Source organism: Leucoraja erinacea, chromosome 5 (assembly GCF_028641065.1).
Source record: "Leucoraja erinacea ecotype New England chromosome 5, Leri_hhj_1, whole genome shotgun sequence".
NCBI lineage: Eukaryota > Metazoa > Chordata > Chondrichthyes > Rajiformes > Rajidae > Leucoraja > Leucoraja erinaceus.
In genome coordinates this window covers 64,155,699-64,181,113 of record NC_073381.1, presented here as the reverse complement: position 1 = coordinate 64,181,113, position 25,415 = coordinate 64,155,699, and the positions used below count along the sequence as shown (strand labels likewise).

The following is a 25,415-nucleotide window of genomic DNA, read 5'->3' as shown; positions in this document are numbered from 1 at the left end:
GCGAGCCCTTGATGGTAAGTCCGCAGGCCGTGGTGGGAGCGATCCCAGGCAAGGGATCCGCTCTGATGTTAAGTCCGGTGGGGCTAACGACAGTCCGAGGAGGCCTCCAGCTCCAGCGATGGAAGGCCGCAGAGCCCGGAAAATGTGATCCGAAAAATTGATCACATCTCCGGGAAGGTAGGAACTTGAAAAAAAGTTTCCCCCAATCCCGTCCCCCCTCTCCCCACATAAAACAAACCGAAGTACATTAAAACAAACTTTTAACAAACGCTAAAAATAACACAAAGATGAAAAAACGAACAGGCTGCTGGCAGGGCTGCCATCTCCCCGGCGCCCCTGGTGATCTTTAGAAACCCACACGGGTACAGGAAGAGCATGCAAACTCCACATAGACAGCACCCGAGGTCAGGATCGAACCCGGGTCTCTGGTGCCGTGATGCAGCATCTCTGCCAGTTGTGCCACTATGCTGCCCTCGTACTAAATGAGCTAGTCAATGCTCCTGAGAAAGCGGTTGCTTTAAATTACCACGCATTTGGTGATTATTTTTGGGAAAGCTGCACAAAGCAAAGTAATTCAGTCAGGAAATACATTTCCATCTCAAAGATGATGCAAGTGTCTAACTCTAAACTCCAGCGAGTTCAGGCCCAGTGCCGTCAAACACACATCATATGTTAACTCAATCATTCCTGGGATGATTTTTGTAAACCTCCTCTGGACCCTCTCCAGAGCCAACACATCCTTCCTCAGATATGGGGCCCAAAACTGCTGACAATACTCCAACTGCAGTCTGACCAGTGCCTTATCAAGCCTCAACTTTACATCCTTCTTTTTATTTTCTAGTCTTCTCTAAATAAATGCTAGCATTGCATTTGCCTTCTTTATTACAGATTCAACTTGCAAATTAGGAAAAATGCCATTAAACTGGAAAGAGCGCAGAAGCGATTTTGTGGAGATGTTGCCAGGCCTCGAGTTCCTAATCTATAGGGAGAGTTTGGACAGGCGAGGATTTTATTCCTTAAAGCGCAGGAGGCTAAGGAGGTGACGTTATAGAGATGTATAAAATTATTATTTGTGGAAGTGGTGGAGGCAGGTTCATTGGATCATTTAAAAATAAATTGGATAGGCATATGGATGAGAAGGGAATGGAGGGTTATGGTACGAGTGCAGGCAGGTGGGACTAAGGGGAAAAAAAAATGTTCGGCATGGACTTGTAGGGCCGAGATGGCCTGTTTCCGTGCTGTAATTGTTATATGGTTATATGGTTATTAGGGGAATTGGTGGCGTGAATGCGCAGGGGCTTTTACCCAGGGTAGGAGATTCAACAACTACAGGTTTAAGGAGAGAGGGGAAAGATTTACAAGGGAAGGGACTATTTTTTCCCTTATTGAGGGTGGTGAGTAGATAGAACAAGCTGGCAAATGAAGGAGCTAAGGCGGGTACAATAACAACATTTAAACGGTATTTGGACAGGTGTATGGATTGGAATCATTTGGAGGGTTATAGGCCAGGCTAATGTGACTATCTTGGATGGGACACCTTGGTCAGCATGGATGAGTTGGGCCAAGGGCCTGTTTCCTCTATCCAACAATAGACAATAGGTGCAGGAAGAGGCCATTCGGCCCTTTGAGCCAGCACCGCAAGTCACTATGATCATGGCTGATCATCCACAATCAGTATCCCGTTCCTGCCTCCCCCCCCCCCATATCCCTTGATTCTGCTATATTTAAGAGCTCTTTCTAACTCTCTCTTGAAAGCATCCACAGAATTGGCTACTGCCTGATGCAGAGAATTCCACAGATTCACAACTCTCTGGGTGAAATTTTTTTTCCTCATCTCTGTTCTAAATGGCCTGCCCCTTATTCTTAAACTGTGGCCCCTGGTTCTGGACTACCCCAACATCGGGAACATTTTCCTGCCTCTAGCTTGTCCAATCCATTAATAATCCTATGTTTCAATAAGATATCCTCTCATCCTTCTAAATTCCGGTGTATACAAGCCCAGTCGCTCCATTCTTTCAACAAATGACAGTCCCGCCATCCCAGGAATTAGCCTTGTGAACCTACGCTGCACTCCTTCAATAGCAAGAATGTCCTTCCTCAAATTTGGAGACCAAAACTGCACGCAATACTCCAGATGTGGTCTCACTAGAGCCAACATTTCTTACAAACCGTTGAATCACAAGTGTGTGCACATCCTGGTCACAAAACATGTCTTGCCAAAATCTACAAATAAACATTACTCCCCCTTAATGTCAAGTGGATTGTGTGTTAAACTAACATAATGCAATCGGTGCACTTACATTATGAAGATGCAGTGATACCTCTTGGTTGAGATTACAGTAAACTAACATTAGGTGGCGCCATCTGCCATTTATTTGGGTGATGATTTTCTAACCAGTAAAGAATTTTACGTGGCATTTCCTTCGGCAATGTAATTGCTAGCAGCTAGAAGAACTAACAAGTCTCATATGAATTAACTGCACATCCGGAATTCAACGAACGCTTTTGATCAGCCTTTCCGTTGGTCTGTAGCCAGAACTAAACCGAGAACCAGTGCCACAGGAGGAGCTTGCACACATTATGTCACGGACAACAGCACCAGCACCAGCGACCACAATTGCTGCTGGGCAGGCAGCCTGCAGGAGGCCTGTTGTTGCGGAATAACTTTATGCCTGAGATCCCAGAGACCTCTGATGTGACATTAATCCCATCCAACTGGGGAGTTCACCCGCTTTCCTCTTATGACCGGCCTTACTCCAAATGGGCCTGTCCCAATTAGGCGATTTTTTACACGACTAGGCTGCCGCCACATGTTCTCCGGTGGTCGTCTGGGTGATGCCTGTATGGTCGTGAGTAATCTCCTCAGTCGCCCAAAGAGTGGTAGTGGCTTACTGATCGCCGCTGGATTTTCAACATATTGAACATTTTTCAGCGACAGTGGCGATCATGGATTTGACGCCAATGAGCGTATCCTGACATAGGTGCTGTCGTAGGTTGTCCCCAGGTTAACGTAGGTTGTCGCCAGGATGTCGTAAGTTGTTGCTGGTGCTGTCTTCGGTGAATTCCATCGTCATATTCGCCGGCAGTCGCCTAAAAAATCGACTAAGTGGGACAGGCCCATTAGTCCAGTTGCCGTTTTTTCGGCGACCTGCTACAACTATGACAGTCGCCTAAAAATCGCCCAAGTGGGACAGCCCCATAATTCTACCACCTTCATCTGCACGGGTGTCAGAGGTTATGGGGAGAAGGCAGGAGAATGGGGTTAGGAGGGAGAGAAAGATCAGTCATGATTGAATGGTGGAGTAGACTTGATGGGCCGAATGGCCTAATTCTACTCCTATCACTTATGACCTTATGACTTCTTCTGATTTCACAACGGCAAACTAATTCACCCTGATGTTGCCTGGAATGAAGGGCTGTAGATATAAGGAGATATTGGATAAGATTGGTTTATTCTCACATAAGATGTTGAGGGTTGACTTTATCAGGATTCTAGATTTTGAATGGCATATATAGGCTACAAAATATTTTTTCCTGGAGTGGGGAAACTTAAAACTAGAGTTCATAGGTTAATTGTTAAAGGTAATAGGGCAGATAAATTTAAAGGGGATAGAGAGATTGATGGTTGTATGCAATGAGCTGCCAGAGCGGATGGTAAAGTCAGATACAATTACAATGTTAAAGAGGCATTGGGACGGGTACTTGGAAAGAATTGGAGACAAGGTATGTGAGATTAATGTGAGCTAAAGGGATTAAAGCATTAGTCAGCATGGATGAGTTGGGCCAAAGGGCCCAATTCAAGCAGTACAACTCTGATTCTGTGGATAATGCCATATTATGGCGGGTGAATAAACAAGCCACATGTGGTGAATCAAAGAGATCTTTATTGTCAAAGCAAAGAGAACGACACACACACGAATGGGGAAAGGTTGACCCGAGGTTCATGTTACATATACTGGGGGTCACCCCTGTACCTCGTGATCACTCCTCCCCGCTATTACCCAGTCACGTGACCCTATCCCTGACTGCTGAGGGTTCGCATAGTAAGTGGCCTCACCACCACCTGGCACCACAATATCCCCAAAACCTCAACTCTTACTCAACCTTCATACATTTGGTAGTTCTGGCCTTCTCGATCTTTTGGTCTGAAGAGGGGATCTGGCCAGAAACGTCACCTATTCCTTTTCTCCAGAGATGTTGCCTGACCCCACTGTGTTACTCTAGCAATTGTGTCTAACTCAGACCCGTCCTACTCACCTGACCTGCTCAGTCAGTGAAAGTGAAGAGTCCCTTTGAGAAAAATAGGAAGCCAAATATCAGAAATTGTGGAAAATGAGAAGTATGCGTTCACTCTAGTTCACCTCTTTTAGTTTCATTCCCTAGAAATTTGTTAAATCTTTCAAACTACCAGACACTGAACAATCACTCAGAAATCGACCCTAGTCACCATTTGAGTAATTCACAGAAAAGCCAATTCCTTTAATTTTCTTTTGCTTACAATTCCCTTTTCTTCCAACAATCCATTCTAGAAATGTGACCACAAAAGTTTCAGTGCTACTTCATTGTAGAACTGAAGGAAGTGCTGCATGTTTGTACGCAAAGTTTATTATTGACACAGTAACCTGATGCCTGGTCGGTTTTCTCAGATGAACTGTTTGAAGAAAAGCAAGAGAATACTCCCTAACGTGTGGGCCAGTGTAGAATCTGTCCTTCCACTTGGTTGATATATTTCCATATTAACAATGACTCGTGTATTAGGACAGCTGTACTCCACTGAACACCAATATCATTCAATCATTCAGAATTTGAAATATATATTTAGCCTTTCAATTTTTTTCTACCAAAGTTGTTCATCTCAAATTTTTCCATGTTATTTTCGATCATGTTTTCTGCCATTCACTTAAACTATTCATAATTAGCTTAATTTAGAGATACAGCACATAAACAGGCCCTACGGCCCACCGATTTCACGCGACCCCTGCACACTTACACTATCCTACCCACCAGGGACAATTTACAAATATACTAAGCCAATTAGCCTACAAACCTGTACGTCTTTGAAGTGTGGAAGGAAACTGGAGATCCCGGAGAAAACCTACGGAGGTTACGGAGAAAACGTACAAACTCCGTACAGACAGCACCCGAAGTCAGGATCGAACCAACGTGGGTATCCAGCATTGTAAATTCTATCGCTGCGCCATCGTGCCGCCCCTTAACCAACAAACCTTTCTGCATTCTCCATACGCTTGTTCCCAGTGGCAAGAAAGTCCAGAATCAGGGGTCACAGTCTAATAATAAGGCATGAGCCACTGAGGACATTTTAGTGGCAAATTTTTTACCTAGAGAGTAGTGAAACTGTGGAATTCTGACACAGAAAGCTGTTGAAGATAGATAATTAAATATTTTCAAGGAGGATGTTGGTTTTTGATGTTGTTCTAACGGCTGGAGTAATCAAGGGATATTGGGCGAATACAGCGTACTGAATTTGGATGATCAGAAATGACCACGTTGAATGGTGCTCAGACTAAAAGGGTTGAATAGCCTACTTCTGCCACTATTTTCTGTTTCTAGACAGCTCCTCAGTATTTTAACATGAGCAAACCCATATAGTAGGTCCTATTTCAAATCCCTGATGTATATTGTGAACAATTGGGTTCCCAGCACAGATCTCTATGCTGCCTCACGAGCCACAGTCTTGCAACCAAAAAAGATTTAATTCCTACTGTTTTCTTTCTGCAGCTAATCTATATTCTGCAACTGTATATTGCCTTCTATATTTTAGAGTTATAGATTGATACAGTGTGGAAACAGGCCCCAACTCGCCCACACCAGCCAACAATGTCCCAGCTACACTAGTCATACCTGCCTGCACTTGGTCCATATCCCTCCAAACCTGTCATCAATGTACCTGATTAACTGTTTCTTAAATTATGGGATAATCCCAGCCTCAACTACCTCCTCTGACAGTTTGTTCCATACAGCTCCCACCCTCAGTGTGAAAAAGTCACCTCTCGGATTCATATTAAATCTTTTCCCCTTCACCTTGAACTTTCTCTAGTCCTTGATTCCCTTACTCTGGGCAAGAGAATCTGTGCATCTACCCGATCTATTCCTCTCATGATTTTGTACACCTCTATAAGATACCCCCCTCATCCTCCTCCAATCCACCCAGCCTACTCAACCTCTCCCTATATCTCACACCATCTAGACCTGGCAACATCCTCGTTAATCTTTTCTGAACCCTGTCAAGCTTGACAATATCTTTCCTATAACCTGGTGCCCAGAACTGAACACAATATTCTAAATGTGGTCTCGTCAACGTCTTATACAACTGCAACATGACCTCTTAATTTCTATACTCAATACTCTGAATGATGAAGGCCAAAGTGCCAAAAGCCTCTTTGACCACCTTATCTATCTGCAACTCGACCTTCAAGAAACCATGCACCTGTACGCCCAGATCCCTCTGCTCGACAACATTACCCAGAGGCCTATCATTTATTGTTTAGGTCCTGCCCTTGTTCGACGTCCCAAAATGCAACACCTCACACTTCTCGGTATTAAATTCCATCAACCATTTCTCATCCCACCTGGCCAATTGATCCAATCCTGCTGCAATCTTTCACAACCATCTTCACTGCCCGCAAAACCACTCACTTTTGTATCATCAGCAAACTTGCTAATCTTGCCCTGTATGTTCTCATCCAAATCATTGCTGTAGATGACAAACAGTAAAGGCACCGAACCCTGAGGCACACCACTAGTCACAGATCTCCAGTCCGAGAAGCAACCTTCCACCATCACACTATGCTTCCTTCCATGGAGCCAATTTGCTATCCATTCAGCCATCTCTCCTTGGATCTCATGCGATCTAATCTTCCAGAGCAGCCTACCATGCAGAACCTTGTCAAATGCCTTGCTGAAATCCATGTACAGAACATCTACAGCTCTGCCCTCATTGACCTTTTTGGTCACGTCTTCAAAAAAATCAATCATATTTGTGAGACAAGACCTCCCATGTACAAAACCATGCTGACTATCCCTAATCAGCCCTTGCCCATCCAAATGCCTCTATAACCTATCCCTCAGAATACTCTCCAGTAACTTACCAACTACAGATGTTAAGCTCACCGACCTATAGTTCCCAGCATTTTCCCTGCTGCCCTTCTTGAAAAGAGGCACAACATTTGCCACCCTCCAGTCTTCTGGCACCTCTCCTGTATTGAGATTTCAACCAGGGCTCCCGCAATTTCCTCTCTAGTTTCCCACAATGTCCTCAGATATATCTGATCAAGCCCTGGAGATTTGTCTACCTTCATACATGATAGTATCTTCAGTACTTCTTCCACGGTAACCCTGACTGCTCACAAGACACTTTTATTGACTGCCCAAGTTCCTCCGTCATAATGTCTTTCTCCTTGGTAAATACAGAGAAATACTCATTGTGGACCTTGCCCATCTCCTGTGGCTCCACAGAGGTGACCACTTTGATTCCCGAGGTCCCACTCTCTCTCTAGTTAGCCTTTTCCCCCTTATCTCTATAATACTAAAACTCTTCCTGTTGTTTGTGTTTGTGCCGACGATGTGTCAATCTACTTTTCCTATCTTCTTCCAAACGCTAGGCCACAGCCTTCCCATATTCACATATCCTACATATTTTTCCCGTCGAGGTGATAAACATCTTCCCGTTGCATTCCCACCTATATTTCTGAACTTAATAATTGTTTAAAGTTTAAAAACACCCCAAAAATTCACCCATTTCGGAAAAAAAACCCTAGTGATGTCACAATGCTATGGAACGGAGGAAATAGGCAACGTTTTGGGTCGAAAGAAGGGTTTCGACCCGAAACGTTGCCTATTTCCTTCACTCCATAGATGCTGCCTCACCCGCTGAGTTTCTCCAGCATTTTTGTCTACCTTTCATTGTTCTCTTAGTTGTTCACCCGTGGTCGGGGTCTTTAGAGCCTTCCGTAGTCACCACTATGGCGGCCCGATGTTTAGGCCCACTCGCCGAGATGATCGGAACTACGACATCGGAACGGAAGAACATTCTCAGTGACTTGGTGTTTCCGAATCGGCCATTTCTTTCCGGAGACCACGGCTCCCGAAGTCTACAGGCCGAGTGGGCGGAGATTCAAAATGGCGGCCCTCGGCAAAGGCATCCCAGGACTCCAAGTTGTTAAAGTCAGCGCCGCCCATGGCTAGAAACTCCATAACCACAGCTCCACGATGTTCAAGTCAGCTGGCCCAACACTCCGGAGCTTCAACACGGTGAGGCATCGCCCGCTCCTCGATGGTAAATCGGTGCTGCACCGCTGAAGCTCTGGTCGGTCTCTGGCAGGAAAGGCCACGCCAATCCAGATGGTAGGCTGTGAGGGGGGGAAGGTGAAGACGCGACTCAGAGAATAGTCGCATCCTCGACCAGGAAGTGACTGAGAATCCTTCCCACTTTCCCACTTCCACCCCCCCACATGAAAAAGACTAAAAAACGGCCAAAAACATACATAAAAACTAAAAATAACAAAAAGATGAAAAAACAGACAGACTGAAGGCAGAGGCTGCCATCATACGGCACCCGCTGGTGGATTAGTCACATTTATTATTCACATTTTTTTAATTAAAAAAAATAAAACAGCGCCCCCATTTGCTCCGCCCCTCCCGTCTTTACTTGACTGGAGTCAAAAGGACACCCCACGGGTCCTCAGCGCGGCCTTTCCACAATTTCAGACCGCCATCTTTTTTTCCTCGCTTCACAACGGGGACGCAACGCCTCCACGGGTAAGTTCCCTTCCATTTCACTGCTGCTCCGGGCCCGCGGCCCTTTCCCTCCCCTTCTTCCGGCTCTGCGCGGCTTAGCTCGTATCACCCAACAGCCCCCACCCCAAGGAGCGGCACCAGGCCCGTGAGGAGGAAGAGCACAGGGAGTGAGAGGAGCGGCACCGTTGGGGGAACGACTTGCGTTGGGGAACCAGGCCTCCGGTGGGAGCTATGGGTGAGTGGTGTAATATTGCATTGGGGTCCAGGCCTCCCATGTGACAGGGACCCAACGGGTCCCAGTTGGTCTAGTGTATTTATAAAATCTTTTGGGATTTACTTTAATGCTACCCACCAGAGCTATCCCCTGGCCCCTTTTTGCCCTTCTGATCTCCTTTTTCAGTTTACTCCTTAGTTCCTGAAACTCCTCCAGAGATGCAATTGATCCCAGCTGCCTATACCTATTAATTTATTGTTTCATAAATTCTTGTACAGCTGCTTCCTGAAGAGCTTCAAATACAGCCGATAGCAGACTGGCTGTTTTGTCTGTATCTGGTTTGCTTGTTACAACCTAATAAACATTGAATAAAGTTTTATAAAGATAATGTCCTTTTTGTAAATCCATGCGGACGCTGCCTACTATTATTATTTTCAAAGAGTCCCATTATTACTGCTTCAATAATGGATTCCAAGATTTTCTTTTCCTTAAATAACGGTCAACGTTGCATTCTGTTACTTTTTAACCTGTGGGAACCATTCTTCAATCCATACATTATGAAAGATGACAAATGATGCATTCATTTAGCCAAGGGCACATCTTTTAAAAACCTTGGGATGTGGAGATGTATTGGCTTTCAATCTGAGTAATTCTTCTAATACCTTTTTGGCTGATACTGATTTCTCTGAGCTCGTATAGTCTCGACCAATTATTCTCCACTATTTCCAGCTAATTTTCTGTTTTCTTTGAGGCCAGTCACAAAATATTTGTTTATTTTTTCTGCCATTTTCTCTTGAACTAGCAGATCATCAATTAACCCACTCTCAGCACAAAGAAATCCTGTTCCTGTATGGCTTCCTCAGCATATTTAAGAGAAAACCATGAATACTCGGTTGAATCCATTGCTGCTCACTTGGTTTGCTCAGTCTATATGTAGATTAAAGACCCCATGAAGATTGTACTGTATTACACTTTGTACACATTCCTCAAATATCTTGATTATATTCTGCCCTACATTGTCACTTGAGAGGGAAACAAGGTACTGCAGATGCTGGTTTACAAAAAAAAAGACACAAAGTGCTGGTGTAACTCAGTGGGTCAGGCAGCATCTCTGGAGAACACGGATAGGTGAAGTTTCAGGTTGGGCCCTTCAGATCAGTTGAAGAAGGGTCCCGACTCAAAATGTCAACTATCCAGTTTCTCCACAGATGCTGCCTGATCCACTGAGTTATTCCACCACTTTGTATATTTTATTTATCACTTGAAAGCTTCTGCAGAATTCACCTAAATGTTGTTATCCATTCACCATTTTTTAATGCTACCCAAACTAATTCCATTTCTCATCTGGTCAAGATCCTTCCTTTCTATCTCCTTAATTGTATTGTATTGTATTGTATATCTTTATTGTAATTTCCTGAGTATTCACATACCCAGAGGAAACAAAAAAACGTTGCTCAACCAGTGTCCATTCAGTGTGCATTAAAAATAAATAGAAATAAAAATACATGTATCATGAACAAATTTAACACTCTACTAAACATTCAACAGGCGTTCCGATCGGCAGCGGCACAACAGTGGCTCTGCTGCAGTGTGTCCAGGTTGGTGGTTGGTGCGCGATACTTGGCAGGGGGCAAAGTCCATTTAGCAGTCTTATAGCCTGTGGGAAGAAGCTGAGGAGCATCCTGCTGGTTTTGCAGCTAATGCTCCTGTACCTCTTCCCAGATGGCAGGATGGAGAAAATGTCATGCGATGGGTGGTAGGGGTCTTTGATGATGGAGATGGCTCTGCTGATACATCTCTTCCTGTATATGTCCAGCAGGAAAGGGAGTGGAGCACCAATAATCCCAGTCTTGATTTAACAGAGGCCTCCCCTGCCTTCTTTGCCATTTTGCCAACAGCTATTAAAAGTGAATTAAGCTGGAATATTTAATTCCTAACCGTGATCATCTTGTAAAAATGTCTTTGCATCGGCTATTAAATCATATCCATATTATTCCATTTGTCTCATTAATTCTTGTTATGAATGTTGCTTATATTCATATAAATAACATCTAGTTTTATCTTTGTACCATCTGTCCTCGATCAGACAGTTGTTGGATGTACATTTAAGCCCCTGTCCCACTTTCACGACCTAATTCGCGACCTCTGACGACCTTAAACGACCTAAAAAAAATCAAGGTCGCGGTAACCTACGACCTTCCATGACTATGTCTACGACCTCCTACAATTAGGTTGAAGACCTCCCCAACTATGTTGATTACCTCCAACGACAATGAAGAAGACCTCCTTCTACCTCCTTCGACTATGTTGAATACTGGCTTCAACCATGTGCGTTTTACTGCTGTTTGCAGTGGCCCTTTTGCTTCAGCAGCCTTGTAAGAAAGGCAGAAGGGGAAGAGCAAGGGTGAAGAGGAAGCACAAGAAGAGGTCTCAATGGGTGAATGGAGATGATGTGATGGACTGTCCCAGTGCACCAGATGACTGGAAGAGAGTGGCGCTGGGCTTTGACAAAAGATGGAACTTTGAGCACACATGTGGGGCAGTGGATGGCAAGCATGCCATTCTTGTCCCTGTCCCTGTACCCCTCATTTTCCTTATCGTACAGGATGGCATTCTGCTGGGACCATTCCTCAAGGTCCCCCTCCTGCTGCCTGGTGAAGGTGTAGGGCATAACCTTCCTCCAGCCCTCGCTCACCACCAATGGGGCATCTGCCTCTGATGCCGTGTCAGACACAGGAGAAAGGGCTGCTTTGCTGGCTTCAAATGAGGCAGTGAAGGATGGGGTGGTGGTGGGGACATATACTACCACCCTGGTGTCCTCCTCCAGGGGTCTCTCATGCAAGGCTACCTCCTCCTGCACTATCACCCCCTGTGGCATCACCTCCTGCCACTCCTCCTCCTGGGTGGGCAACATCTGCATGGCAGGTTTTTTTTTAGGGTTGTGCCCTCCCCCTGCGCTGCTGCCTTTTTGGTGCCATCTCCAAAACACAAGTCTACTCTCCAAAAAACTATCCAGCTATGAATGAACATGCCTTGGAGCGACAGAGGTCACGTTCTGCTGTTTAAATTATCTTTTTTTTCTACTGACCTTTTTTTCACCCCGGAGCTATTACCTTCGACTGCCTCCGACCACCTTCGACTACCTACGACCAGCATCACGATCTACTACTACCTACCTACGACTTACCTTACAGTAAAAAGTATCAATATTTTCCATGCCAACCTTTTTTTTACTCGTGGACATTTTTTATCGGGCTAGAAAAATGCCACGACCTACTTGATGCCACGAGTACCTATGACTAGCATCATAGCCTGCTATGACCTACCTATGACCTTCTACGACCTCCCATGATCTTGTGGCGACCATGCTGCGAGTATGAGTTAAGGGCAAACTCGGCAGAGGTCGTGAATTAGGTTGTGAAAGTGGGACAGGGGCATCGCTTACCTACACTGGAGCCACTTGGGATTTAATCCGCTGATTTGACTAGCCAAGGACACAAATGCAAAACCAACACGTCCACTTTCATAACTGTATATTGGGTGCTGGTGAGATCACGGAAACCTGACTACAATGTTCATTTGCCTGCTTGAACAGGAATTCACCATACATTGACTATTAAGCCAACCTATGAAGGGGATAGGACAAGAAAGGACCCAACAAATACATAAACAAAATGTCTGCACCTTCGAGGAGTTGCCCAGCAACATTTATCTGTAAACCTAAGTGGCTATAGATGCTGGAATCTGGAGCAAAATATAAACTACTGAATTAACTTTGAGCATGGCACGAAGGCATGTAGCGGTAGAGACTCGGGTTCGATCCTGACTACGTGCTGTCTGTACGGAATTTGTACATCCCCTCCGTGACCTGCGTGGGTTTTCTCTAGTTAAGGTGCTTGGTTTCCTCCCACACTCCAAAGACTTACAGGTTTGTAGGTTACTTAGCTTGGCATAAATTTAAATTGTCCCTAGTTTGTGTAGGATTGCGCTAGTGTGTGGGGATCACTGGTCGTACGAACTCGGTGGGCCGAAGGGCCTGTTTCCACGCTGTATCTCTAAACTAAACTAAAAACTAAACTCAATGGGCAACCTCTGTGGAGGCAAAGCGGTGGTTGGTGTTTTGGGTCGAGACTTTCCTATCAGATGGAGTGTGTAGACGAAAGAAAGGAGTATATAAGAATGAGGGGGAGCAACAAGACAGTTGGTGGATGTCAGGTGGAACCAAATCAAGGGGGATGTTGGGCACATGGAGCCAGATGAGGGTGGGGATTAGTAAGGTCAACCAAGGGAGAAGAAACACAGGTGGAAAGATATGCGAGTGATGGGCAGATGAAACCAGGTGGGGTGGGCAATATGTTGAGGTAACGAAGGGCAAAGAATGGAAAAAGGTAAACAGAGATCCTGGGTGGACAGGTGAGAATGGGACAGGTACACCGACAGTCCCCGTCTCAGAGTAGGTTACCTGAAATTGTGGGGGAAAAAAAAGATTTTCATACCATTGGTCTGTAAGCCACCCAAGTGGAATGCAAGGTGTTTGTCTAATAACAAATGGGCTGAGCTAACATATAGCCATACAAGGCAGATTAGGCACACTACCACCAATCTGCATGTTCTATGGAATGATCTAAGCATCTCTCATGGTTTTGGGGGAATAACTGCCAGGAAGTCTGATTCTGGAATACTGTCATATGTAGAAAGAAACTACATGCACTGGTATATACTGAAGATAGACACAAAGTGATGGAATAACTCAGCTGTCTGAAGAACGGTCAGGACCAGAAACATCACCCGAGTCTGAAGTCTCATAGCAAAAGGATTTGAGTATAGGAGCAGGGAGGTTCTACTGCAGTTGTTCAGGGTCTTGGTGAGACCACACCTGGAGTATTGCGTATACAGTTTTGGTCTCCTAATCTGAGGAAGGACATTCTTGCCATAGAGGGAGTACAGAGAAGGGTCACCAGACTGATTCCTGGGATGTCAGGACTTTCATATGAAGAAAGATTGGATAGACTCGACTTGTACTCGCTAGAATTTAGAAGATTGAGGGGGGATCTTATAGAAACTTACAAAATTCTTAAGGGGTTGGACAGGCTAGATGCAGGAAGATTGTTCCCGATGTTGAGGGTGGCTGAGGCCAGTTCATTAGCTATATTTAAGAGGGAATTAGATGTGGCCCTTGTGGCTTAAGGGATCAGGGGGTATGGAGAGAAGGCAGGTATAGGATACTGAGTTGGATGATCAGCCATGATCATATTGAATGGTGGTGCAGGCTCGAAGGGCCGAATGGCCCCACTCCTGCACCTATTTTCCATGTTTCTATGTCTATGTAAGGGTCTCGACACTGAAACGTCAACCATCCTTTTTCTCCAGAGATGCTGCCTGACCTGTTGAGTTACTCCAGCTTTTTGAGTATTTTCTGTATCACCATCAACCTTGAGGGTGAGGGTGGATTAGTTGACAACATCTGATTGAGACTCGGGTGCTAAAATTATTTACATCTCTCTCTGCCATGGCAGAAACTTCCAACTACAATTTCTCATCATATCCGAGAGCAATCATGATCAAACGTGCACATTCACTGCACAACAATGGCCACATCAAAACATTTCCCACACATTAGTTTATTGTACAAATCAATGTGGATTTATTACTGTAATTTCAATGCTGGAAAAAAATATAGGAAACTCCTTTGAAATATTTCCATTCTACACAAGTTTACTCCATCTGTTTCTCATAAACAATTATTGCCATTAGCACTTTTATGGCAGAGATATCAAAAGGGATTGAAAGCTTTATATGTTTTCATATGCACGTGGTGGGGGGATGCAAGACACTATGAGAGGTGGAGTAATCACTGCTTGCCAAGATGCTAATACCGAAGATGGGTTTTCTCTCCCTCTCTTTATGAGCAAGATATTTTGTTTTATTTTCTTATTGGCAACATACAGTTGAAAGACATTTTTTCCTGACATATCCCCCGGAAAATGTTGTAATATTTCTGACTTCTAATACTGTTGTAGATAATAGGAAATAGTGTTGTTAAAAATAGTAAAAGTTTCAAGTAGGGCAGCTGACACCAATGAACTCTGCTTAAGAATGCCCTAGACGCCATACCACTTAACTTATTACTAATAAACTCCACAACCATGATGCAAGCAAAATGTGCTTGTGGCTGGCACAGGATTGCAAGACTTTTTTCATAAATTCAATGGTCTTCCAACAGCACATTGGGAACTTAGTCAAAAGGATAATGGCATTCTATAGATATAGAATCCATACCTGTGGGTTCCTGTAATCACCACATATGAACCCCTGATGTTTCCCTGGATGGTATTTGTGAGGAATTGAATAAACTGAGGAGAGTATCAAAAGTGGGATTAGGTGGCAGAGATCAGCCATGATTGAATGGCGGAGTAGACTCGATGGGCCAAATGGCCTAATTTTACTCCTATAATGTGAACATGTATGTTAGAAGAATGAGAGATCTCACAAAAAATAAAATTCTTAATGTGCTTTCTAGGTTAGATACAGAAAGGATGTTTTCCCTGACTAAAGGGGCTGTCCCACTGCGGCAACCTAATCCGCGAGTTCTGGCGAGTTTGCCCCCAACTCATACTCGCAGCATGGTCGACACGAGGTCCAAGGAGGTCTTTGTAATTCTCCTTCATGCTTGAGAGTAGTCCCCGCGTACTCGAGGCCTCGGCTAGGCTGCGGCGTATTTTTCAACATCTTGAAAAATGCCTGTGAGTAAAACAAGATTGCCGTGGAAAAAATAGATACTTTTTTTCCTCGTAGGTTTAGTCGAAGTACGTCGGCATGTTATTTGTAGGTAATCGAGGGTAGTCCAAGGTAGTCGTGGATAGTCTTCAACATAGTCGAAGGTAGGTCGAAGGAGATCGAAGGAGGTCGTTTTCACTCTCCACAATTCGGTGTCCAATATTCCCAAAGCTAGTCGAATCTAGTCTTCAACATAGTCGAAGGAAGTCAAAGGAGGTCTCCAACATAGTCGAAGGAGGTCTTCAACACGACATTGCAAACTCTCCTAAACTCTTCTAGTGCTGACTTGCCAATTAGGTCGCCGCAGTGGGACAGCCCCTTCAGGAATATAGGATCAGAGATCACAGTTTGAGAATAAGTGGTAAGCTTTTAGACGGTTTGGACTATTTCTTCGGGAGTCTTTGGAATTCTCTACCCGCAAAGTAATGTTTGAGTTCATTCAAAAGAGAGATCGATAGATGTCTGGATATTAAGGAATCCAAAGAAATGGGCGACGTTTCGGGTCGAGACCCTTCTCTCCAGAGATGCTGCCTGTCCCGCTGAATTACTCATGCTTTTTGTGTCTATCTTCGGTATAAACCAGTATCTGCAGTTCCTTTCTACACATTGTCTTTCCGTTGACTGGTTAGCTTTTCACTGCATCTCGGTACACATGACAATAAATAAAACTTACTACTGAATTTGTCAATCTTTAGATAAACCACTTATCTACAGATATTTGAAAGATACCAGTACACTGTCACACAGCCTCTATTTAAATACTATTTGTAACATAACATAAAATGATTCCCAAGGCTGCACAATAGTTAATTACAAAAATTAGCAGCCAATTACTTTTTATATCAGTCAATTATATTTGGACTGATGATGAAAAGGTTGGTCAAAAGAGGTGATTTGAAAGAAAGATGTTACAGAAGAAAACGTAAAGAGAGAAAGACAGAGAGTTGAGGGGGTTGGCAGCTAATGGTTGAAAGATTAATTAAAAGGGCAATAAGCCTGGATTAAGGCACCGTGTGTTATGAACAGATACAGTTTTAGATTACCTCACATTTACAAGCATTATCAGAATTTTGAACTATGACAGAAAGGTGCATTAATATGATGGATTTCATGAACTGACCGTCTAGATATACAAAAGTATGTAAAAAATGTCCGAGACTATACAGATGTACAGATGTGGTCTCCCACGCTATAGGATGGATGTGATCAAGCTGGGTGCAGAAAATATTTACAAAAATGTTGCCTAGACTGGAGGGCTTGAGTTATAAGGACAGAGCTGACCTTGTAGACATTTATAAAATCATGAGAGGTACAGATAATAATAATAATAATAATGTTTATTTATATAGCACTTTTCAACAAAACCAATATTTGAACCAAAGTGCTTTACAGAGATTGATTAAATTAATTGAACAGATCAAATGTCAATAAATCCATACAAAACAAAAAAGAAAAAAAGAAAAAAAAAAAAAAAAAAAAAAAAAAAATGATAGATAGTCTTTTTCCCCAGGATAGAGGAGTCCAAAACTAGAGGGTAAAGAGTTAACGTGATAGGGGAAAGTTTTAAATGGAATCTCTGAGTGATGTTTTCCACACAGAGTGTATTCGCTGCCAGAAGGGGATTTGGGCCAAATGCAAGCATATGCGATTTGTTTAGATAGACAACTCACTCAGCTTAGACAAATTGGGCCAGAGAGCCTGTTTCTGTGTTGTACAACTCTATAAATCAATAAATCACCTTTGTGTAAACCATAAAATCAATGAAATTCATAGATAATAAACCAGATAACTAGAATAAAAACAGGACTAAGCTATTTGATGTTTAAGCTCCCAGATACAGCAATTATATGGTAGATATTAACGTTTGTAAATTGACAGGACATTTCATAGCTCTTTAGATTTTTATTTCCATCATTCATTTCGGGTTTTATTAACATTTTTGGGAAACATTTCATGCTTTTAAACATCAGCTTAGCGTACCTTGATTTAAGAGAACCAGGCTTCCTGTCAACAAGGCCACACAGTTGGTAGGTTGATGGTTGTGTAGATACTGAAATCCCCATCCACGGGTGAAAGACTTCTCATACATGTACTGAGAGACGTCACTGATAACTTCCAAATATTTTTCCTGTTGAGTTTTGTTCAAATGGTTGTACAGGAAGTCATAAGCGGTGGCGAAACTCACTAGTGAGTGAGCGAGTGGAACTTCATCCCAAGCAGCATCCTTGACAAGCCTTTGAAGAGGAGAAATACCATGAACACAATGCAATATTAAAACCACTCAATTGATTAACCACTATGAAACCTGCAGCTTTTGTTCATTGCTACATCTCTTCTATAAATACCCCGTCAACAGTTGGCTTGAGTTGTGTAGTCAGGGACTTGAAATCACAGTAATAAGTACTACTAGTTGAACATATGGCACAGATCAGTTTCATTTGCTGTTGGTGTGAGCCACATTAATCAACTGAATGTTACAAATGGAAATATGGCTTAATTTCAATCTGCTGCCAAACAACGACCAAAGCAGCATAGTTCTAACTTGTTCAATCAAATGTAATATTGCTGGCCTCCCTTGATCTACACTGGAAACTTAAGGGCATCTAAAATGTGATGCCACAACTTTAATAATAATCTGTCCTTCTGGCAGGTCATTCTGGTCACCCACCATTCGGTGTGCAACACTTGACCCTGGATCCCTTTAAACTTTCCCTTTTCACCTATAGGATAGAAAGGGATATGGGCCAAAAGCGAGCAAATGTGCTTCCGGGTGTCAGGGGTTATGGGGAGAAGGCAGGAGAATGGGGTTAGGAGGGAGAGATAGATCAGCCATGATCCGTAAATTCCACCAGCATGTGTAGTGCCCTACCAGGGGCTCAAACACGCTGGATAAAGTGTACACCAACTTCAAGGGCGCATACAGAGCTCTCCCCTGCCCATCCCTGGAACAATCCGATCACCTCTCACTGTTTCTACTGCCTGCATACAAAACCCTCATCCGCAAGACCAAACCTGCAATAAAGACGGTCAAAATGTGGACAGAGGACGCAACCCTACAACTCCAGGACTGCTTTGATCGCACCAACTGGGACCTGTTTGTACAACAGGCTACCAGTGGTACAGAGGTAGACCTGGAGGAGTACACATCCACCGTGCTCTCCTACATCAACTGCTGTGTGGAGACTGTCACAGTGGACAAGCAAATAAAGATGGTCCCAAATCGGAAACCCTGGATGAACAAGGAGGTTCAGGATCTGCTAAGGGCACGTAACAATGCCTTTAAATCCAGGGACACTTCTGCCTACAGTGCGGCCAGGTCGAACCTGAACAAAGGCATAAAAAAGGCCAAAGACATCCACAGGCAAAGGATGGAAGACCACTTCAATACCGCGGACACCAGAAGCATGTGGCAGGGTGTCAGGGACATCAATGACTACACGAGCAGCCCCGCCTGCCCCCACGGTGGAATAACCCCGGCCATGGCGGAGGGACAGGCCTTAACACTGAGCACTCAGGAGGTACAGTGCGTTCTGCGTAGGATCAATCCACTCAAGGCTGCAGGCCCGGATGGAGTCCAGGGACGGGTACTAAAGGACTGTGCTGTACAGCTAGCGGAGGTATTCACGAGGATCTTTAACCTGTCTCTATCTCTGGCAACGGTCCCCAAGTGCCTGAAAGCAGCTACCGTAGTGTCGGTGCCGAAAAAGTCCAAAGTCACCAACCTGAACGACTACCGCCCAGTTGCCCTAACTCCAATCCCAATGAAGTGCTTTGAAAGGCTGGTCCTCTCCCATATCAAATCCAGCATCCCTGCCTCACTGGACTCTCATCAATTTGCATACAGAGCAAATAGATCAACAGAGGATGCCATCTCTCTGGCTCTTCACACTGTCCTGACTCACCCGGAAAGACAGGGCACGTACGTGAGGATGCTCTTCATAGACTATATCTCTTCATTCAATGCGGTCCTCCCCACCAAGCTCCACCAGCTAGGCCTTAGCTCGCCGATATGTGATTGGATCCTGAATTTTCAGGCAGTGAGACTGGGGTCGCACCTGTCCTCCACTATCACCCTGAGCACCGGCACACCACAGGGCTGTGTACTGAGCCCCATGCTCTACTCCCTCTTCACACACGACAGTGTTCCTGCATTCGACACCAACACCATCAAGTTTGCAAACGACACAACAATGATCGGGCTGTTCACCAACGGTGATGAAGGAGGTCAACGACAGATAGCACAGAGAGGAGGTGGTGCCGGAGGGTACCTGGCGGCATACTGTCGTGTCCTTGGGCATGTAATAACCCACCTTTGTCACTAAACGGCGGCACCTCGGGCAACCGCGACGCCCTGTGTCCCCTTTCAAGGGAGATGATTATTTCGTTGACTACTGTCAGGAGGACACATAATGGATTTTTTTTTTTCATTTCATAATGGAGAATACGCCCCAATCTACATTTACGGGGACAGTGTGGAGAGAGTGTCCAGCTTTAAGTTTCTGGGCACTCACATCTCAGATCATCTGACACGGTCCAACAACACCGCTGCGCTGGTCAAAAAGGCACAGCAACGACTGTTCTTCCTGAGAACATTGAAAAAGACTGGTCTGCCCCAACAGCTGCTGACGACCTTCTACCGCTGCACGACAGAGAGCATACTATAGCATCTCTGTGTGCTATCACAGAGCGCAGAAGATTATTGGGACAGAGCCACCAGCCTTGGAGGGCATCGACCACACACGGTGACTCAGGAAGGCCGTCAGCATCCATAAAGACTCCTCACACCCTTGCAATGGACTGTTCGAACTCCTACCTTCCAGCAGACGTTACAAGCCCTTCTACGCCCGCACCTCCAGACTCAGGAACAGCTTCATCCCCAGAGCTATAGCTGCTCTGAACTGGCCTTGCTGGGTGCCTCCACACCCCCATGAACTGTCTCCCTCGGATGGTCACGACGCACAGACACATTTGCACTTTAGAATGTTTTGACTGTTTTACTGTTCTTTTTATACAAACCATGTTCTCGGGGTATCTAAATCTAAATTTTATTGGTTGTTTAAGTTATGACATCGGATGGAAGCTGCATACCAAATCTTGTTGCACGTATGTGCAATGACAATAAAATATATTATTATTATTATTATTATTATTGTTGAATAGCGTAGACTTGATGGGTTGAATGGCCTAATTCTGCTCCTGTCACCTATGATCTTAGATGAGACATCTTGGTCGCATGAACGAGTTGGGCCGAAGAGGCTGTTTCAGTGCTGTGTGACTTTATGACTCTGACCTGCGTTAAGTCCATCACGTGTGTTAACTGTCAAACACTGACTCTTCAAATTAAAAATACTTCCATCCTTTTCAAATCTCAATGATTTTGCTTGCCCTTATCACTGCATTGTCCCCAAGCTCTGTAATTCTCTGAGATGTTTGCATTCCTCTGAATTCGGTCCTTCATTCAATCCTGAATTTAATCATTTCACCAATAGTACCAGTGCCTTCAGTTCCACAGCCTTAAGGTTGAGAATTCCCTCTCTAAACATGTTTCTGTTTTCTTCATTAAGACAGTCTCAACACAAATCACTTTCACCAAGTCTTTGTTTATGTTGTATCACGTGGCTTAATATCAACCCCAGTTTGATAGCACACCTTTGAAACGTGCCATATAACAGTAAGATTAAACGAGAACTTACCAGTTCAAAGTTTGATCGTTATTTTATGAGGAGTACGTTGAGGCAATACGTGAAGAACCCCGCCAGGACGCATGAGTGTCATTCTTCAAAGCAGCGGTGTGAAATCACAGATAACTGTAATGACTGAACATAGTAAGATTAGAGAAGAAAATACCAGTTGAGTATATGATCAAGGGTGGGAGCGGAGGGCACGTATTCCCTCAACGTACTCCTCATAAAATAACGATCAAACTTCGAACTGGTAAGCTCTCGTTTAATCTTACTATTTTACTTCGGAGTCACGTGAGTGACTACGTGAAGATTTCAAAGCTCTGTGATTTCATGTCGTGGAAACGAGTCCATGCATCACATCTGCCTTAATTGACTGTGGGAGGAATTGTGTTAACATGTTTAGACATGAATCCAGCATTGAAATCCATGATAAATTGTTAACAACAAATTATAGCCCCTATTTATGGGGTGAAATTATATTACAGAACTTAAAATTGGCTCTGCAAAGTTCCAGTTTAACTACTGGTTTGTGGTGGAATAGTTGGAACATTTTCCCCTGATCCATCCTGCTGTCTCGAGGATTTGGTTCATTGGTACATCCAACTCCATAGCTGCCGATGTAGTTGCAGCCCTGGTGGAATAAGATTTGAATATGTTAGTATCCACCCCAGTTGTTGTTAAAACCTGTTTCAGCCATCTGGAAATAGTTTGAACCGACACTTTTTTGTGGGTTGTTTGTGGCTGATTAGTAGTGTCATCTCATAGCCTCAGATGTTTTTGGTGTTCTCCATATAGAACAATAATTGTCTTATTATACAGAGACGATATCTGTAGGGTAATCCCTAAATTCTATTTTGAGGCCTGATGATCCCGGTCTGTTCTGTTTGACTAATTCGTAAAATGAAAACGTTATATTCCTGTTGAAGAAGTCATATAGTCCAGCCTTAACTTATGTACGACTGTACCCTTAGTGCCGTGACCAAAGCCATCAGCATGACTGTTTTGTGCGTCAGTCTTAGCAGGGACAGAGCTGTTGCTGGAGACCAATTCCTTAGCAACGTTAGGACAATACTCACATCCCATATTTGAGAGTACCTGGTTCTTGGGGGATTGATATAAAAAATTCCCCTCATAAGTTTGGTTACCGGGGTGAGTCCCAACAGAATGACGCTCTGATCCTCGCCATAGATATGTTGAAAGGGCACTTCTGGCGCAGTTAATGGCACTGTAACTGAGCTCCTCATCATAATGAAGGCCTACCAGGAATTCGAGAACAGACATTATGTTCATCAAATTGTAGGTGATGTTGTTTCTGTGACAATATATCTCCCATTTCCTGATGTATACCAGATACAGTTCTTGGTGGACTGTCTGTGGCCCGCTGAGATAATGTTCAATGTTCGGTCCGCCAATCCCAGTTGCAGTAGAGGTTTCTTTAGACTCTCCAAATTGATAGGTTTGTTGTTTTTGACATGGATGGATTCCCCTGTTACAGGATGAACCAATAATCTGGTTGTTTCAGGATGGTGATGCATGGTTAAAACCCATGTTGAGTATCACAGGGAACCATGGTTAAGTAGGCCAATCGGCACTACCAATTAACAGATGCCGAGTCTTGTTGTATTTTTCGTAATACCCAACTGATGATGTAGAAAAAGAGAGAATGCATAGATAAACAATTGCCCCCTCAATGCAGTGAAAAGCATCTGTCCCTGCTGTCCCAGGGTCTGGTTCCCAAGAAACACAGTTTGGTAACTGGTGATTAAGTCTTATTTTATTTAATTTGCGTGACCTGATATCTGTCACTGAATTTTGGGTTACTTGGTAGGTAAGTAGCTGATATTCCAATATTTCTCTGGATACACCATTACCAAATTGTATTAGTCAGATTGTCACTCAGTAGTCTAACATGCTGGTGATTTATCCCAGAGCAGTATGACTTTAGGCCATAGAACGCACCCTACATTTCCAGGTAGTTTATGCCCAGTGTCTGTGATAATGATGCCTCCTGTGCCTTTCATCTACCTCCACAGATGGAGATGGAAAAAATTGGTAGTACCCCAACCAAGTGCATTGGCATCAGTTTGTAGCACCACTAAGGGTTTGCTGATAACGATAGGGTTGGAACAATGCCGAATGTTATCCCTCCACCATTTTAATTCCATAAGCTTTGATTGGTGGCTTATTGGTCTGTCGAAATGACCAGTATTAACTTTGAGTGTTTGTATTTTTGCCCTTTGTAGATTTTTGGTAATACAAAGGTCCAAATTGTGTGGCTGGAAAGGCAGACACTATATGCCAATTACCCTTGCTACCAATCTGATAGACGGTTCACTGATGGCAGTGGAGTTGTTGCAGGCCTCAGTTAAGACTGTAGCCTTGTCCTTTGGTAAAGTCACCGACATGTGAGCTGTCAATAGTGAACCCCAAATAATCCATTATGTTGGTAGGCGTTAGTTTAGATTTAACTGGATGGATGATAACCCCAGTTTTCACCCAATTGTATGGTGGCTGTTACAGCTAGTTAGGCCAACTCCAAAGTTATGCCCACAATTAGTATGATCATATGATTATGTATTTGGTAGAGCTCTATACTGCCAGAGCTGCCCCATCCAGTTGAATTTTTTAAAATAACGTTTGTGATCAGTCCGTGTAGGCACTGAATAGTAAGCATCTTTTAGGTCGATGCTAGCCATGGAGTAGACTTTGGAAATCAGTCCTTTAGCAGTTACCAGTTCCCATTTTGTACTGAATATATAGTACAATGTATTCAATTTGGTCAATTCGATGATGATGCGACTGTCACCATCTATTTTGTTTTTGGTAAAGATATAAGACACAAATTCCAGCCAATCGTGTTGGGTTTACCCATTACCCCTTTTGCACAATTCAATGGTATATCCCTGGATACTGCTTAGGATATAAGTGTCTGTAGTTAATATACACCATGTATCCAAAAGAGTGTAATCTCCCACCAATGTGTGTATTATCCACTCTTCCTATAATTTGTAAGGGACCAGACCTACCTACCTCAATTGTTACCAGTGGAAGTTTGCTTCTTCTGTGTGGTCTTCGTGGAGGTTGAGGCGCCGGTGACTGGGTTTGTTTTTGGGTTGGGGGTTTGTGCATCTTCCAGAAAGGCCGATCTGGGCTATGGTCTAAAAGACCGCTGTACTGTATGCCCGGCCTTTGAGCTTTCACCAGCTTACTCTTGTTCTGCTGGTGGGTGCATAAGGGTGCTGTCTTTGGCTGTAGGAGATCCTTAATGTTGTCACCTTTATGAGCCCCAGGGCTTTCCTAAGTCCTGCTCCGATATATTTCCAGATGCTACTTCCACGATTGAACATTCAGGGATGCGCCGTTTCCTGGTCCCAAGTATTTTTGCAGTGGTGTCCATCGTGATCTGGCTGTATGTATTTGGACACCATGACCAGTAGATTTTGCCTTCCTGCACCCCCTGCACACTTGTAGTTTTGTTCGTCAAAACCCCTCTTCAGGGTCAGCCCAGAATTGACCCCCCAGTACTCCCCTCTGACGAGTGAGATGCACTGTGCAGCCCTACGTTGCTGCTGTGGGTGTTTTTTATATCCCCACGGTGACTAGACTCCATCTCCCGGAGTCTGTCATGTTGGAGCTCTGCTCCATAAGCCGCTCCAACCGCTCCAACCGGCTCCAGCGCTCACAGTCGCTGACCGCTCGCGGCTGCTCAAAGTCGGACTCATCAGTCAACGACTCTTTTGGTTTTCTTCTTGCCTTCCCGCCCAGATGCGGTGTTTAATCTGGCCGGTGCAGGGGCGAAGTCGGGCACAGCTGTTCCCTTACGGGTGATTCCTGTGCCGCCAGCCGCTGCTGGCGTCCACAACTCCGCGGTCTTCCCCCGCCAGCTTTGTCGCAGCTCTGGTCGGCTTCTTTGCCTTGTGCATGTTTCCCCCACCTGTAGAACAGTATGGGAACAATAAAGACCGCAGTATCACTTACCTGCA

The 25,415-nt window shown here is 44.3% G+C and overlaps 1 protein-coding gene across 1 annotated transcript in view; it reads right to left on the bottom strand.

The window, feature by feature from the left end:
- Positions 1 to 25,415, bottom strand: part of dse (dermatan sulfate epimerase) — an 84,176-nt gene that overhangs the window by 20,143 nt on the left and 38,618 nt on the right. Inside the window, exon 3 of the mRNA XM_055635786.1 lies at positions 17,729 to 17,982. Within this exon, the coding sequence (XP_055491761.1) occupies positions 17,729 to 17,982 (254 nt within the window). The remainder of the gene's footprint in view (positions 1 to 17,728; positions 17,983 to 25,415) is intronic.